Source organism: Sabethes cyaneus, chromosome 2, assembly GCF_943734655.1.
Source record: "Sabethes cyaneus chromosome 2, idSabCyanKW18_F2, whole genome shotgun sequence".
Lineage (NCBI taxonomy): Eukaryota > Metazoa > Arthropoda > Insecta > Diptera > Culicidae > Sabethes > Sabethes cyaneus.
Window position 1 is genome coordinate 145,165,181 of NC_071354.1, and position 17,532 is coordinate 145,182,712.

The 17,532-nt window shown below is 37.6% G+C and overlaps 2 protein-coding genes across 3 annotated transcripts; both read right to left on the reverse strand.

Annotated features, from left to right (window-relative positions):
• Nucleotides 1-1,949: 1,949 nt before the first annotated feature.
• LOC128733901 (dehydrogenase/reductase SDR family member 13-like) lies at nt 1,950-7,749 on the reverse strand. Of its 2 annotated transcripts, none has more exons than XM_053827759.1 (3): nt 7,652-7,749; nt 2,273-3,082; nt 1,950-2,219 (listed from the first exon to the last, which is right to left on the reverse strand). In XM_053827759.1, exons 2-3 carry the CDS (start codon nt 3,062-3,064, stop codon nt 2,028-2,030), a joined length of 984 nt encoding a protein of 327 aa, XP_053683734.1. In that variant the 5' UTR covers nt 3,065-3,082; nt 7,652-7,749; the 3' UTR covers nt 1,950-2,027. The 2 variants fall into 2 exon arrangements, with proteins under 2 accessions (XP_053683734.1, XP_053683735.1); XM_053827760.1 differs by lacking the exons at nt 1,950-2,219; nt 2,273-3,082 and adding exons at nt 3,773-4,581; nt 4,643-5,455 and having other exon boundaries at nt 7,652-7,728.
• Nucleotides 6,547-6,963, reverse strand: LOC128736146 (trafficking protein particle complex subunit 2-like protein). Its single transcript, XM_053830626.1, has one exon. It carries the CDS (start codon nt 6,961-6,963, stop codon nt 6,547-6,549), a length of 417 nt encoding a protein of 138 aa, XP_053686601.1.
• Nucleotides 7,750-17,532: the final 9,783 nt, after the last annotated feature.

Consider the following 17,532-nt stretch of genomic DNA (forward strand, 5'->3'; position numbering starts at 1 on the left):
ATAGAGGTCAGTAGATCTAGAAAAATAAATAAACCTAGATAGAGGTGATTTCTACGGGGGGCTGCCCCCGCAGCGGCCGGCGCTTCCGACGGCAGGTCGCCGCAACACTCGCGGTTGGATATGGATAGGGGTATATGGAAGCCCCCTCCTATTAAAAGGGAGAGGGGTCATAATTCCCATCCTAAAGAGGGGAGGTGTCTCAATTCACCATAGAAAAAATTCATGCCTCCAAAAACATCCACATGCCAAATATGGTTCCATTTGATTAATTAGTTCTCGAGTTATGAGGAAATTTGTATCTCATTTGTATAGGAGCCCCCCTCCGAAAGAGGGTAGGGGTCTCAATTCACCATAGAAAAAAAATTGCCAACAAAAACACCCAAATACTAAATTTGGTTCCATTTGCTTGATTAGTTCTGGAGTTATGAGGAAATTTGTATTTCATTTGTAAGGGAGCCCCCCCCCTCCTAAAGTGGTGAGGGGTCTTCATTCACCATAGAAAAAATTCTTGTCTCCAAAAACACCCACCTTTAAAATTTTGTTCCATTTGCTTGATTAGTTCTCGCGTTATGCAGAAATTTGTGTTTCATTCGTATGGGAGCCGCCCCTCTTAGTGGGGGGAGGGGTCTCTAACCATCATAAGAACCTTCCCTGGTCCCAAAAACCCCTATATGCAAATTTTCACTCCGATCGGTTCAGTAGTACATAGAACATAGAGCAGACAGAAATCCATTCTTATAGGCATAGATTTGAATGGGAGCCCCCTCTCTTAGTGAGGCGAGGGGTATTTTGCCATCGAGAGAACCTTATCTAGCCCCAAAAACCTCTACATGCAAATTTTCACGCCGATCGGTTCAGTAGTTTTCGATTCTATAAGGAACATACGGACAGACAGACAGAAATCCTTTTTTATAGGTATAGACTAGCTGAGTGGCCGATTTCATTCGGGGCCCATTTATTACTCAGTCATTTGTACATCTGTTTTTGTAACAAAAACTTTCATAATGCAAGAAATAAAACCCTTTTTTCCATTTGAATATGTCTACTCTCTATAAATCGCCCTATAAATCGACAGAAAGCCTTTTTTACATTTTTGAGCGTCTCACTTTTTAATGACTACCTTCTTGTTAACCCTTTAGTGCTAATTCCCTTATGTTAAGGAACATGCAAGCCAATTGTTGGGGTTTGTCACCGAGAAATTCTACATGTTATTCTTGTTTACTTTTCCGGTGGAATATAAGAACTAAAATGTTTTCAGCGGACGTTTCGACTTACTATGCTTCAGTCACGAAAGAAAGCAACAGTCTATGGTCGTTGTACAACAAATTTGATGATATCATGGTTGTGAATGTGTTGAATGATATTTATTAAAGGCAGAGCTGCCATACTTTGGTTATCTTTGTTTATGAATATATTTGAAAACATTTAATAATTTTTAGTTTACGAGATTTACGCGCAATATTGTGAACTTTGTTTAATTGACTCAAAGTTTAAGGAGAAATGAGTCGTCATTGATTCTGTAAATTTCAAAATCAGTTTATTTGTGTCTCTGTGGTAATTCCTCCATCTGATTCGGTTCATGGCAACTGGCCTCCAGCTTCGCGGGCACACAGTGCTCGCTCACTGTTCCAACCGAATTTGATGCAAAAACTATTTTTGCAGAATAATTGTCCGGCATTCTAGCAACATGTCCTGCCCAACGTATCTGTCCAGCTTTAGCCACTTTCTGAATACTGGGTTCGCCGTAGAGTTTTAAGCGCACTTGTACTATTACTAGGTAGTGATCGGAGTGGATATCTGCATCCCTGCATCTTTATAGAGAAAGAAGGTGCTCATGATCGCCAATTAAGTCAACGATTATTCGTACAGTATTATTAAACTAATGATCTAAATTTCTCTTAATTGTAAGATGAAAAACTACAAAGCTTTGAGTATTACTTTTTGTGTAAGTATATTTTTAAACCATAGTATCCCTAATTTCCCTTGCACCGTTTTTGTAAATGTTTATCAAATGTTCTGAAAAAAGTTCACTTCTCAACAAAAACTCCATGGGAATTTATTTCTCGTGCACTCTCTCGCCACAATTTCTCTGAAATCTCATCGTCAAAGGCAACTTTTGACTTTATCTGCTTGAGGCTGGCAACGTAGTACCCCGTGGAAGGATTCTTTTCGGCCGTATTGACACTGTCCGTAGCACAGTGAATGATATTCTGGGCACCCTAAAATTAAAATATTTGCAATTATTTATACCCTTTTCGATGTGATTACGAACCTGTTGAGAGGAGCGTAACAACAGCCACACCACCGGTGAGAATAGAACGTAATGGTACCACTTTGGGTTGTAATCTCTGAAGAAATCCGTATGACACAGTCCTGGGCATAGAACGTGCACATCGTAACCTTTCTTATAAAGTTCACGAGCGAAATAAAAATTCATCAGTTTTGAGTTTCCATACAAGAGATTGAAACGTGCACCTGAGGCAGGCTCTATCCATTTTCCAAAGTTTTCAAAGTCGATACGAGTATTTCTCTCGTGCATTTTGGATGAAACTACCACAATTCTAGCTCCGTTACTCTGGATGTTGTCCTTCAGTAGGTCCACCAGTAAAAAGTGACCCAGATGATTCACCCCACAATGAACTTCGTAGTTTTCCTTTGTATACTGAGGAGTTTGGACCGCTAGTCCTGCATTGTTAATCAGGCAATCGAAATTCGGATATTTGTCTTTTATTACACTGGCAAATTTATGGACAGACTCAAACGAAGCCAAATCCAGCTCCAACGGGATCAGCTCTCCTTCTGTGGTAGCCTGGCGAATGCTTGCAATTGCCTGGCTAGCCTTTTCCATGTTACGGCATGCCATTATAACAGAGGCTTGTCGTGCAGCCAGCGCTTTGGCTGTTTCGTATCCCAGTCCTGTATTGCTGCCTGTTATTATGAATAGTTTACCTCGCAGTGAGGAGTTGTTTCGAACCCAACCCCATTGCAGCTCTCGTATTTTTCGGATTAGATAGATTCCGGCACCCACACCTACCGGAATCAAAAGGTAGAGTAAAGAGGACATAGCTTGCCTTTGTTGGGACTGAAATAATTCGAACGAGTAAATCGGTCATCCACTTTTTATTTCAACAGTTTAAAAGGCTTTGATAGAAAATAAAAATTTATTGTAGTACACACTGATATTGAATACGAAGTTTAGAATAATTTCAACGTAATTAAACAGACGGAAACACTACTCGAAATCGAAATTGCGCTAAAGATCATCTACGATTGAAAAAACTTTTTTTCTGGCGTACCCTAATGTTTAGATATTTTTTAAATAAAACATATGAAAATCGCTTCATACCACTCAATATTTTAAAATGATTTTGAGACTACCAGAGTTGGCTTTTACGTAGTTTATTCGATCCGATTATTTTTTATCGTTTTCCATAGCAAAGCTGGCCTTCATGAAAAGCCAGACAATCTTGAAGGTTTAGTACGTTGCGAAACCGTCTAAACCCCTGTTTCGACATAATACCACGTATCTAATCGCATTTACAATTTACGAACAATTAGAAGTATGAATAAGGATTTCCTGTATGTTTAGACGACTAAAACAACTTCACTGCGTCTGACTTCTTATTACTTTTTTTTTTACTTTGGCTACCTGGTTATGTTCCTTTTACACTAGATGTAGAAAAGTGTAACTTGCTTCAAAAACAAACGCACCTATTATTAAATAAGTATTTTAGACAAAATGATACATTATAAATTTCGAAATCTTCATCAATTTTTGATCAAAATATACCAAATATGTAAAAAAAATATTTACAACAGAGAAGTTAAAACTGTAAATACAAATGATAAACCAATGCATACTTAATTCACCAATATTGTAGGCAAAAACTAATTCTACAATCATCCGATATATATAATTTTTCGAATTCTACTTGAAAACATGCGCAAAATGAGCGTGTGAGGTGGATTCGACCATTTCAGCTTAGATGAATGAACCTTAATAGTTCCAAATTATAATAATTCTAACATATTCTCCCTAAAACGATTGTAGTATACCTACCTATTGATTGCGATGTTGTGTAAAAATAATAAAAAACTTTCCGCTATACATATAATTTATTGCTAGAGAACGTTAGTAGGGAATTGTTAGTAGATTTGTTGTTGGCTAGATATTTGGATATACTAGCTTGATTAGCACATATGTACATATGTAAGTACGATAGAATAGTACCGGTTATACGAATGGTTCGGTTATATGGTATAGTATCGCGTTCAAATTAGAAATGCCGGCCATGTCCTCTATCCCATCACCAGTAAGGTCCTTTACTTTTGTATTATAGTATTGTTAAATTTCCTAACTCATCACCATTTATTAACATTTTTGATGTATTAACATCAGCTTCGAAGCTTGCTCGCTTCAGTCGATTTAACGCTTTCTCCCCACAGCTGCCTGGAAATTTCCTCGTCAAAGAGAAACTTTGATTTTCTCATCTTCATGTTCGACACAAAGTATCCAGTAGCAGGATTGTGCCTCTTGTCGACAGTGCTATCTGTTGCACAATAAATGATGTTTTGAGCACCCTGAGGAATAGGGAAATAACGCTTAATCGAATTGCCTTCGATTATCTCAATCAGATGATACCTGTTCGGCTGACCGCAGCATTAGCCACACAATCGGTGAAAATAGTAGATAGTGGTACCATTTCGGGTCATAATGTCGAAAGAAGTCCGTGTGACACAGCCCTGGGCAAAGTACATGTACGTTGAAGCCTCTCTTGTAAAGTTCTCGAGCAAAATAAAAGTTCATCAACTTGGAATTGTTATAGAGTCGATTTAGTCGACTTTCGTATTGCACCCATTTGCCAAGATTCATCAGGTCTATGCTAGCATCAATCTCATGCATACGCGAGGAAACGATAACAACACGAGAACTATTCGCAATCAAATTATCTTTCAATAAGTCAACTAGTAGGAACTGACCTAAATGATTTACGCCAAAATGTATTTCGAATCCTTCTTTAGTGAACTGGGGAGTTTGTGCGGCTAAACCAGCATTATTAACCAAACAAAATATATTTGGATATTTAGTTTTAATTTCCGTCGCAAAAGTGTGTATAGACGCGAAGGATGCCAAATCCAATTCCATCGGTATTAGTTGTCCTTCGCTGGTTTCCTCTCTAATGCGACGAATGGCCTCATAGGCTTTAGACATGTTTCTGCATGCCATAATGGTTGTTGCTTGTCGAGCAGTCAGCGCTTTAGTCGTCTCGTAGCCCAGTCCAGTATTTGCTCCCGTTATTATAAACAATTTTCCCTTGAGGGAGTATCTATCAGTAACCCAGCCCCATTTCTGGATTTTGTAGCGACGTAGCGTTAACAAGCTAGCTGTTAAGATGCCAACAGGAAACAGGAACTCTGATGGAATAGAGGACATGCCGCGCTATTGGTATAGGTACTAGAAAAGAGTAACAGAAACGATTTTTAGCATTCTTGTACCCTAATCCTGTGCCAAGGTGCACAACAGAAGATTATTTGAACGCTATGGAATATAAAATGATGTCTATCCAATGTCTATCTGTGGCTAACGCAAGCGTTCAAGCTAAGAAAACTTGTATATAACTCTTCAACATTAGGTATTGCCAACAAGTAGATTTGGTTGAAGAAAGAACTTGATTGAAACAATATTTGAAACAAATATCAACCGTTTTATATTGATTCTAAATGTGATTTTGGAGGCTACTACTCCGAATGAATCACCTATAATTGATCAACAGAAAGAATTTCAAATAATCAAGAGTTATTTGTGATTGTCTTAGTAAAACCTCAAATATTTTTTCTATTTCTCTATTTAATTCGTAAAAGTATTCACATTACAAATTCTTGATACACAAAAAATTTGCTATAAAACAAAAATTCGGCAAAATTTACTGCTAAAGACAAAGTGAAAATACGAAAGTTGTAAACGTATGTATATTCCGTCGTGTAGTGTTATACACTTATTACTCCCGGAGTTTTATTTCACGTTCTGCTATTACGCACCCTAAACTTTGAAAAATTTCTCTGTGGAACGTGAATAGTTAAGTTAAAACAATGAAAAACCTTTATTATTGTAGTGCAAAAAAAACTGGGAAAGCTTTTAAAAGAGATAAAAAATAAATATAACTTTTTAAAGTAATAAAGTAACGATAATGCAATGGAGACGCATGGGTGTTTTGTTTTACCCCACAAGTAAATGAATATTTCGAACTGTTTCTTTGCCAGGACAATTACGGGGCTAATACTACGATCCTTTTGATTCTTAAATTCTGTTGCTTTCTAGATTCGAAAAAATGACGACCGGCGTGTTCGACCTCAACTAACTATGAAGGTAGGTACCACGCCACATATGTTATATCAAAATAGAACAATGCGAGTACTCGAGATTACACTCCCATATTTCTGTAAAAATTAATATGATTCTTATTCAAAAAAAGAAGGTAAATGATAAGGTAAACTTTAATTCAGAAATGATAGCACACAATTTAAATGTATATTTTAACACATTTATTAAGTGATAGTAATTATGTTTCTAACATTCTTATCAAACTGCTTAGAAGTTAAAGGCTCACCAGGTATGTAGAATGGATTACACACAGCATCGGTGTAAAAAGAATGTAAATTTCTGAACATCGCACGAACTTCATTCTCCCGAAAGGAAGTATTGCTCGAATCGATTACAATCACAAACTTTACTTTTGTGTTGGTCACGTAACCGTAAATCTTGTAGACCTCCGTTGAAATTAATAAACCCAAGTACAGCTCTCGCCCGTCAGCTGATTGCTTCTGGCTAGATGCGCACTTTTCTTCAATCACATCCAGTGACGCGTGCACCTGGTACTGCAGTTCAATCTCCTTGTCCACATTAGCTGTTGCAATGTACAGCGGTGAATTATCCTTGCCAATTATCGACACACAAGCGCACATTTCTAGTCAATGCTTTGGAAATCCTTTTGATCGCCGCAAAAAGTTAGACCTTAATAGAAAAAATGCAAGAAATACGAATTAATTGCTACTAGAAATGCGGCCGGTTTGCCAATTATTACAAGTTTGAATCGTGAACACAAAAATATGTTTGTGGTGAATGACCCATAAACTAAAATTTATAATTGTCCAATCAAATGTTTTTTGTTAAATAAATAATATGTCATGAATATTAACTTTCCATTATTTGCGTAACTAGCTTTGAAGTCCTTATTGAATTCAATGACTCGTGCTTTCTATCAACAGACACCAATATTGTTGGCATATTCAAAAATTTCGTGCTGAATTGATTCCAAGTACCTAGGTACGACTAAAAAAACTTGATTTTAAAGTTTATAGCGTTCAAAGGAGTAGAACTAATCCATTTTGTAGGGAAACGGCCTAATGGTGCCCCTTGTTCCATCAATACTGTGGCTCTTCATGCTTTTGCTATACCCCGTTGTCTATCGAAACAGGTTATTTACTATGTATTTATGTTAGCCTTCAGCAACGAGTAATGTTTTACGTCAGAAAAAATAATGCCTCTTCATTTTATAAGCTAATGTAAAGATCATTAGCAAATTTCAAGATATTCAAGATGCTTTCAAATATTAATGGTTCCTTGGGAAATAGCGTAACACAATATATTTACCTTCGACAATGAGTATTTAAAAGTAGATTAAATAGTTACTCTTATAACTAAGCCAATCACTTCAAATAATTAAACTTTCTACAAAAACATCAGCTATTTTGACATTGCTAGAATAACTACGTCAGTCACTTCTGCCTAAAATCTTAGATTATTAATAGTACATAGATACGCCACTCTGCGCGATTTTGCGTGGTGGTAAAGAGACATCTGTGGCGGTTGGGTGAACCAGAGGTGCCACAAATACAGATATTTGTGCATGCATAAATTTGGGACCCATCAATTATTTCAGTTGCTGTGATTTCTGGCTCTACTAATGTTCATGAACTTCAAAGTACTTCATAAACTATTTATGTTATTTGAAAGATTAGATCGAGAAAATAAAATACTCCGGAGAAAAAGGTAGGGTCCCAAATTTATGCATGCACAAATATCTGTATTTATGGCAGCTCTGGGGTGAACCACTGTTTGATGGTATTTGTAAAGCACATACACGCTAAACGTCAGCTGCTTATTTTTTGGTAAATTTTAACACAAATTGATTTTTGAGTCAGGGATTGTCAAAGCAGATGGCAAACATTTTTTAGGATAAGTGCGAGTCGTTTCGTTATCTCATAAGCTATTTATGCAATATAGTAGACTCTCGGAAAAGTTAATCGATTGGGGAATCGGTCGATTAACTTTTCCGAACTATTGACTTTTCTGAGTAGTCCTAAAAGTCATTGAAAATGACTTGAAATACAAAAGCTAAAAATGCATTCCAGGATATAGGATACATATTTTTATGTACCTGGTAGTTGTAATGGAAAGAAATATGTAGCAATATCTTTATGAAATTATAGTTTCATAGTTTTTTTTATAAAATAATACCTTTCACTAAGTTTAAAACAGTCGGTTACACTAGTTTACTTTTGTTTTTTCGTAGTCTACGTTTTGATTAAAAATAAGCGTTCGCGCTAATTTTTAGTTCCTTGCTGTTCCTTTGTTGCAAAAATCAATCTGAGTTTGCGCTTTTCCAGAATATTTCCAAAAATCCTGAAGTAACTATATGCTCGTATTGAACTATTGTTGCAACTGTCCGATACAAGAGTTTAATTTAATCCCAGTTATGATGCGACTCTGTATGAAACTGTGGAAAGGTGACAATAAGCCGAAAAATGAGAAATAAAGATAGAAGGTAAACACACGTGTGTGAAGAAACGCTTGGACAACCAATAAATTCAAACTCTCAGAAAAGTTAAGGCAAAAATTAACTTTTTAGAGCGTTGCATGAGAGCTGATATACGCTTAACTTTTCTGAACAATTAACTTTTCTGAGAGTCTACTGTATAATGTTTGCTTTCTACTACCATCTACGTTATAAGTTTTGACAAAATCATTAAAATTACAGTAATGATTGTTAGTGACAATATTTTATGCTGGTTGGTGAACTCAGATCCAGGTCAAGAAGATGTTGGGTTCGGCGCTCGACCGGAATAACCTGCCAACATTTTGTTCATTTCAAACCCAACATGGTTTGCAAGGTGACGTCGCGAATGAACGCAATTCATCCGTTTGACATCCACTCGTGTTTGTTTTTGTTAGGCAAACACTGGTGCTTTGAATACAGCAACGTATTGTAAAGATATCGATAATCTATTCGATATTGCAAATTCATCTACCTTTCAGGAGAAAAAAGTAAGTACATATTACAGCAAAGTTTCGTTAATTGGTGGTTCGTTAATTGGGCGGTTCGTTAATTGGGCGTTCGCTAATTGGGCTATGTGACAACTTGAATGTCAAAATTGTATGGAATTTTCGAGTTTAGAATTTTCTAACAACTGTCAGTCGGTCCAATTAGCGAATCAGCTGGAGTGCAGTCGTGGCCCAATTAACGAATTCAGGCTGTAAATGAATGGTCTCTAAATAACCCCGTTCTCAATATTCGAAAAAACAAACCGTGTAAAAAAAGTATTTGAGTGTATACTTTTGGTGGCATCATTAATTACGTAACGTTTAAATTTTTGCGAACAAGAGTTTATCAAAGGAAGTATTCATAGAATGCTTCATTATTTAGGGATATAACGTTTCAAACGTTACCTCCCTTATGTAACAATTCTTAGCGTTACGTTATTCATATGTGCCACCCGCATTTCTTTAATCACTTTATACATCGTGAATTTAAACCAATCTAACTCACTACATTTTGCATTAGGAACTGAAACGGCCAATAACATCATTTTCATCGCATTGATTGTTTCTGGATGAAGTTGTAGTAAAATTACGGAAGCTTTATTTTATCGATAAAAATTGCTCAGATTTAGCACAAGTAAATATTGAATATATTTAGGGTGGCCCTTATTTTTTAACTTTCCAAAAATTTACTCCCCACCCCCCATACCTGAATCTTATACGATTACGAAAATGTAAACGTCTGTCGAGGAAACAGCGGTTACATTACGATTCCCAGTGTCTGCGAAGATGTTTAATCTGCACACTTAATTTTTTCGCCGAAATCGGTAAAAAAATGCCGAGAATTCAACAGCTGAGATCTCGGTAACCTTCTCGGCAAAAGTTTAGTTTACTGATCACTCGATAAACGCAAATGATATCGAATTGTCAAAATATACTGAGAACTTCGGCAAAATATGCTGACTCATTCGGCAGTTTTTCAACGAGATCTGGCAAACTTTACCTACGCGTTCGGTAGTTTTTTGACGAGATCTGGTAAAACATGCCGACACACTCGGTAGCTTTTTACCGAGATCCGTTGTATTTTTAAATTGAGTTTGCCGATTTTGTCAGTTAATTTTGCTGAATGATCAGTATTATTTACTGCCGATATTCGGAAAAAACTAAAACCACTTTTTTGAAAATAGCAAAAAACCTCAACGCATGTAATAATAACGGAATAAATATTATCGCTTAGCCGCTAACCTCGAACGATGCGACCGATGTCTTCGACGCCAGCTCCGGATCGGTGTCCTCTCGCTCCATTCGATTCATTTGCGAGTGCAGCTCGGCCTGCCGCATGGCATCCGTTTCCGACAGGATGTCGAACCCGTTCAACCGGACCGGCTTGAAAACGAACTTTTTCGCCCGAATATCCGAGATGGTACGAAGTAGGGTATCGAAACAGCGCGGCCATGGTATACGTTTTCCCATTGCCTGTTACTCCATAGGTGAAGACTTCATACGGATCAGCGCTTCAATCAACGGTTGAGCCACCGTCGAGTACAGTTCGTGCTGCGTTGCGCCCGATTCGAATGCGTGCCGGAACAGGTACATATTAGGGTGGGTGTGAAATCTTATAGTTGATCACAATTTCGGGCGGTGTTAAGACAACCATATTGTGAGCGGCCTCCCGCAGACAGGAAAGATCAGATTCGCACGGTAATGGAAATAGATCAGATTCACACGGTGCTGGTTTTCAAATATTCTGAAAAAAGTCTATTACAATAAGTACAAAAAACTTAATATACTTCCAAATTTCTTACGCACCTTCACACGACGAAATCGCTAGCGAAATGCCAAACAAAAATATTGAAATGCGCTGGCTGACGAAGTGACGAACGAAAAAAAACGTTTGACATTTCTCGCTGTCATGTTGCCGCCAAAAAAACCGGTGGAATAAAAAAATATCCCATGCATTTGCCGATTTATGGCAAAGCAAGATGCTGTTTTACCGAGAAATGGTATTTGATATTGCTGATTCCGGTAAAATAAAGTAAACCGCAATATTCGTGACATTTTATTAACGATTATCGGCATTTTGAAAATAATTACTGAAGTACGTGAAACCAAATTGCCGAGATGATGTTAAATGTTATTTTTTAACGAGATATCGTTAAAAATAATTTTTACCGTTGAATTCGGCATGAAATTTTACCGAGAGCAAAAATCAAAATTAAGTGTGTGTGTATTAGTTCTTTGAGCTTTATATTAACGTTATTTCTCGGGTAGTTTTTCAAATAGACCTATGTGACAACAGGGCCCGGCATCGTCGAAACAAATAAACGAAACTGACTTTCTCTTACCTTCACTTCTTACATGAAGTGACTTGCTTCACTTGTTGAACAGAACGTTTCAAGCAAGCTTCAGTTGAAGTTGGTAGCTGTTTCAATTGACGACGGCAGAAAGTCAGGCACGATTTGTCGACATTGACAAAGACAACTTTAATATGCGTTGCATTATAGGAAATGTTACTCAAATCCAATTCATTTGCATTCATAATTGCTGGCCTTTTTCAGAATATTTGATAGAAAAGTACAAATGGAAAGTTGAAACCGATAGTCATGACGAAGTGAAACCCGTTTCGCTGACGCTGACTGAAGCCAGTTTGAAACTGAAGCGGTGCTGCTTCTGTTGAAACCTAAGCTTTACAACTTCATTGTTCAGTGACGCTATGCAATTGAAGGTGACGTTGTCGGGTCCTGGTGACAATGAGAGATTCTCTTCGTGTCTCCTCTCTTCCGCTATTTACGCCCAGATAACACAAAAATCGTAATAGAAAGTTCACATTAAATCGTTTTCATGTCAATTTCATATTGGAGTTGTATAATGATTAGAGTATGTCAAATCGAAGTGAACAATAAGTTGTTATGCAGTAGTGCGTGTCTTCATATACAATTCATGACTGTGAATTATAAAGCAGGATAGACAATTGCAATATTTGGGGTGATTATATCTATATCATATATTCAGGAGTATTTAGTTGCGTGTTATAAAAACTACAAGGTATACAGCCCTAAGGGTTGTACGAAAGGGTGACGTAGGACTATATCAGATCATTAGGTCAACAACTAATGTAAACTGCATTTCTGGCATATGTATGTTTATAAGAATCTGTGAGTGCCATTAGGAGAAAAAGTGAAATATTCAGATTCAATTCTTCGTTGAATGCAATGGTGGCTTTGAAAATACGTGGACGAGGGTTCATAAATACAACGCCTGCAACCATTGAGATATAGAGATTTATTTTAATAATCATTTGTGTGCATCATAAAGGTTGAAATAATAATGACTGACTAGCCCACAGATTATTGTATTAAATATGATTATGTGTAGCTTGACACGTTTCAATAATGTTACTTTAACCCCCTTGTGGTCTTTAAAAGGGCCATTGGTTACAGATAACATTAAAGCTAAAGCACGTTCATCACAAATATGATGTTCCATTCGAATGTCCTTCTCTTTTGACATGAATGGCGAGAGGCACATAAGTTAGCGGCGTCGATTCTCTGTCTTTTGCTCCGAGAAGATTTTACCAGACTTTCACACCTTATCGCTTATTACATAGCAGAAAATATGACAGATACGCAAAAATTTCTGTTTTATTTGTAAGAGTCCTCATCCTCCTACCACAGGGGTGAGGGGTTTCAAACCATCGTAAAATAAATCCATGCCTCCAAAAACCCCCACATTCCCAATTTGGTTCTAAATGCTTGATTAGTTCTCGAGTTCTGAGAAAATTTGCATTTCATTTGTATGGAAGCCCCCTCCTAAACAGGGGTGGTCATAATTCATCATAGAAAAAATTCTTGCCTTCTGAAACCTCCACATGCCAAATTTGGTTTCATTTGCTTGATTAGTTCTCGAGTTATTAGGAAATTTGTATTTCATTTGCATGGGAGCCCCCCCCCCGCCCTCTTAAAAGGGGAAGGGGTCTCAGTACACCATAGAAAAAATTCTTACCTCCAAAAACCCTCACATGCCAAATTTGGTTCATTTTGCTTCATTAGTTCTCGAGTTATGACGAAATTTGTATATTATTTGTATTGGAGCCCCCCCCCTCCTATATTGCGGAGGGGTCATAATCCACAATAGAATATATTCTTGCCTTCTGAAACCTCCACATGCCAAATTTGGTTCCATTTGCTTGATAAGTTCTAGAGTTATGAGGAAATTTGTTTTTTATTTGTATAGGAGCCCCCCCTCCTAGAATGGGAAGGGGTCTCAGTACACCACAGAAAAAAATTCTGCCTTCTGAAACCCCCATATGCCAAAATTGGTTCCATTTGCTTGATTAGTTCTCGAGTTTTGAGGTTATTAGTGTTTCATTTGTATAGGAGCCCCCCCCCCTCTTACGCTCTCCTTAAAATTGCTCTCTTACCCCCCCATAAAATTGCTGGTCATTTTAACTATCGAACGACACATAAATTGTTCAGTTTCATTCAGTAGTTCAGTAGTTATTAGCATTTGAAATCTTTCATTCAAACGTTACACTTCTATTTTCGTTTTCACAAAGTGCTACCCAGTCCCAGTATAGTAAACAAAGACGTAGTCCTACGTCAAAACTGCGCAAAATAGAACTACAAATAGTTGTCAAAATTTTCGCACGTATATCACCTCCACTTTGGTACATATATGCTCTTATATGGCATGAAATATAACTTTTTCGTTCAGATATGATTTCGTATACCTCAGTTGCAATCGAGATATACAAACCAAATGGTTTACTGGGAGAGGATACCAACGCATTTTAACACACTAGCTTTGCATGAATACAAATCAGAAGAGTGAAGGGATATGGGCAGGAAAATTTCCCCTTTTGGAAAATCATTTCTATCTAAGGGCCGCCCTTGTATAAATTAATACCGTGGACCCCCGTTCGTTTGACCATTTTTAATCTGAACACTTTTTAATTTGAACCCCGTTGGTTTGCACAACGTGCAAATTAAAAATGGTTCAAATGTCATTCTCAACATGACATCATTTGTTTATGCAGACAATGCACATAAACACGATTCGTTTGTACTGACCTAGCGTGTTTAATCGGTTTCACATTTCGTTTTCCTAACGATTAAGAGAGAAATCCGATCGGAAAATGCAATATTCGCACTTGCAACTGCCAACTAAAACAAACCACCAAAACAATAACAAAGAGCAGGGCGGCCAGTTCACACAGGTTTCAGCATATTTCGGGTTACCAGTTGTTCAAATTAAAAAGTAACCCCGTTGGTTTACATGTGGAATCGTTCAAACGAACGGGGGTCCACTGTAATTTAAAAATCCATTTTAAATTACTTTTTTGGTAGGAGCAAAAATTTCGTCCTCTGATCAAAAACTCGAGAGTTCCTTACTTCATAAACGGCTGGTAACTGTACATCTCTGCAGTGAAAACGTTGTGGAACTTAAGTTTGACCATGGTTTCAAATTCCTGCGAACCAGAAACTTATCACAGGATTGCTTGGAGCATTTTTTCCATTATTCGTTGGCGCAATGGAAAGAATGCCCATCCCGATAGTTTACAGTTCAAATCCGCTTACAAGGCTGTTGTAATTAATCGGCTCCTTATTCCTAAAAAAGTTGTTGGTAACGTCGAAGCGGATGTGAGTAAGCACATCTATACCTATAAAGAAGGATTTCTGTCTGTCTGTCCGTATGTTCCTTATAGAATCGAAAACTACTGAACCAATCGGCATGAAAATATGCATGTAGAGGTTTTTTGGGGCCAGGAAAGGTTTTAGTGATGGTTAGAAACCCCTCCCCCCACTAAGAGGGGGGGCTCCCATACAAATGAAATACAAATTTCTGCGTAACTCGACAACTAATCAAGCAAATAGAACAATAGAGCAAATGTGGGTGTTTTCGGTGACAAGAATTTATTCTATGGTAAATTGAGACCCCTCCCCTCATTATAAGGGAATTATAACTCCTCTCCTCTTTAAAAGGGGGGGGGCTTCCATACAAATTTCGTCATAACTCGAGAACTAATCAAGCAAATGGAACCAAATTTGGCATGTGAAGGTTTTCGAAGGCAAGAATATTTTCTATAGAAAATTAGGACCCCTCCCAACTTTAAGAGGGGGGGCTCCTATACAAATGAAATACTAATTTCCTCATAACTCAAGAACTAATCAAGCAAATGGAACCAAATTTGGCACGTGGGTGTTTTTGGAGACAAAATTTTTTTCTATGATAAATTGGGACCCCTACCCACCTCAGGAGGGGGGGCTCCTATACAAAGTAATTAAGTAATTAAGCAAATGGAACCAAATTTGGCATGTGGGTGTTTTTGGAGACAAAAATTTTTTCTATGATGAATTGGGACCCCTCCCCGTTTCAGGAGGGGGGGATCCTATACACATGAAATTCAAATTTCCTCATAACTCGAGAACTAATCAAGCAAATAGAACCAAATTTGGCATGTGGAGGTTTCTGGAGGCAAAAATATTTTCTATGGTGAATTAGGACCCCTCCCAACTTTAAGAGGGGGTGCTTCTACACAAATAAAATACAAATTTCCTCATAATTCGAGAACTAATCAAGCAAAGGGAACCATATTTGGCATGTGGGTGTTTTTGGAGGCAACCATTTTGTCTATGATGAATTAGGACCCCTTACCGTTTTAAGAGGGGGGGCTCTTTTACAAACGAAATACAAATTTCCTCATAACTCTAGAACTAATCAAGCAAATGGAACCAAATTTATCATGTGGGTGTTTTTGTAGGCAAGAATATTTTCTATGGTATATTTTCTGTGGATTTCCCCACTTTAAGAGGAGGGGGGCTCCTATACAAATGAAAAACAAATTTCCTCATATCTCGAGAACTAATCAAGCAAATGGAACCAAATTTGACATGTAAGTGGTTTTGGACGCAAGATTTTTTTCTATGGTGTATTGAGACCCCTCTCTTCTTTAGAAAGCGAGTTATGGCCCATCGTCCCTTTAAGAGGGTGGGCTTCCATACAAATGAAATGCAAATTTCCTCTTATCTCGAGAACTAATCAATCAAATGGAACCTAATTTGGCATGTGGGAGATTTTGGAGTCTTGAATTCATTTTACGATAGAGACCTCTCACCCCTGTGGTAAGGGGATATGGACTCTCATACAAATAAAACAGAAATTTTTGCGAAACTTAAAAACTAATCGAACTCGAGAAATTCGAGACTCTTCCATAAAACATTAGTCAATACAAGACCACAAAAACTATCTATAGTAACACTAGATCATTCAGGACGAGACGGTCGCGAGTGTTGCCGGTGACCCGCCGTTGGAAACCCCGCCCCCTCTCCCCAGGGGGCGAGATTGTGACAAAGATCATCCGAGATTCATGATTTATGTACAACACAGGTTAATTTGTGGCAATACGAAGTTTGTCGGGTCAGCTAGTAGTAAATAACGAAGAAATACGCGAACTTCAGATAGTTTCTAAGGACGACTTTCCATCGGCCAACAACCGAAAAACAGAGAGCCTAAACGACCTGGATGAAACAATTGATACAAATCAGTTATCTAGCATCCACTGGGTTACAGGGTGGGCATGTAGTAAATTAAAACATCAAGACTGTATAAACAGGGTTGCGGTCGGCAAAAATTTAACTACAGATCACATGGCACTAACCAATTTCAAAAAATATCACGAAGGAGTAGAGGATTGTCCCCTGTTGTGAAACGGCCCCGGTTGTGAAACACCCGTAAATTTTAAAGTTTTTATTATCCTAGTGCAGTCTAGTTAGGCTTATGCAAATTTGAAAAAAAGTTTATGTCCTGGTCTCAAAATATTGTTCAAGGGGGGGGGGGGGGGCAAGAAAAAAATAATAACATCAAACCTTCAATAACTAAACAAAAGAGAAGAAACCAGCGTATATTTTTCCATATTGTTAACAATTTAATACAGATATTTTGTACAGTACTTAAATTTTAGTTCAAACCGAACAAAACTTCGATATTTTTCGACCCAAGCACATAAAGTAAGGATCCTGGTAGCGATGAACCAGAGGTGAAAATGGCAGTTTAGGTCCCTACCACTTTTTTACTTGAAACGCATCTACTGTGCTACCGACATGTTTTAAGAAAACAAATCTCTGAAACTATTCACGTTTGAAACCGCTTATTTCTTGGTCAACCTTTTAGTCATGAATATCAGGCCATTCATTCCTTTGTTGATGCTTGTTCTC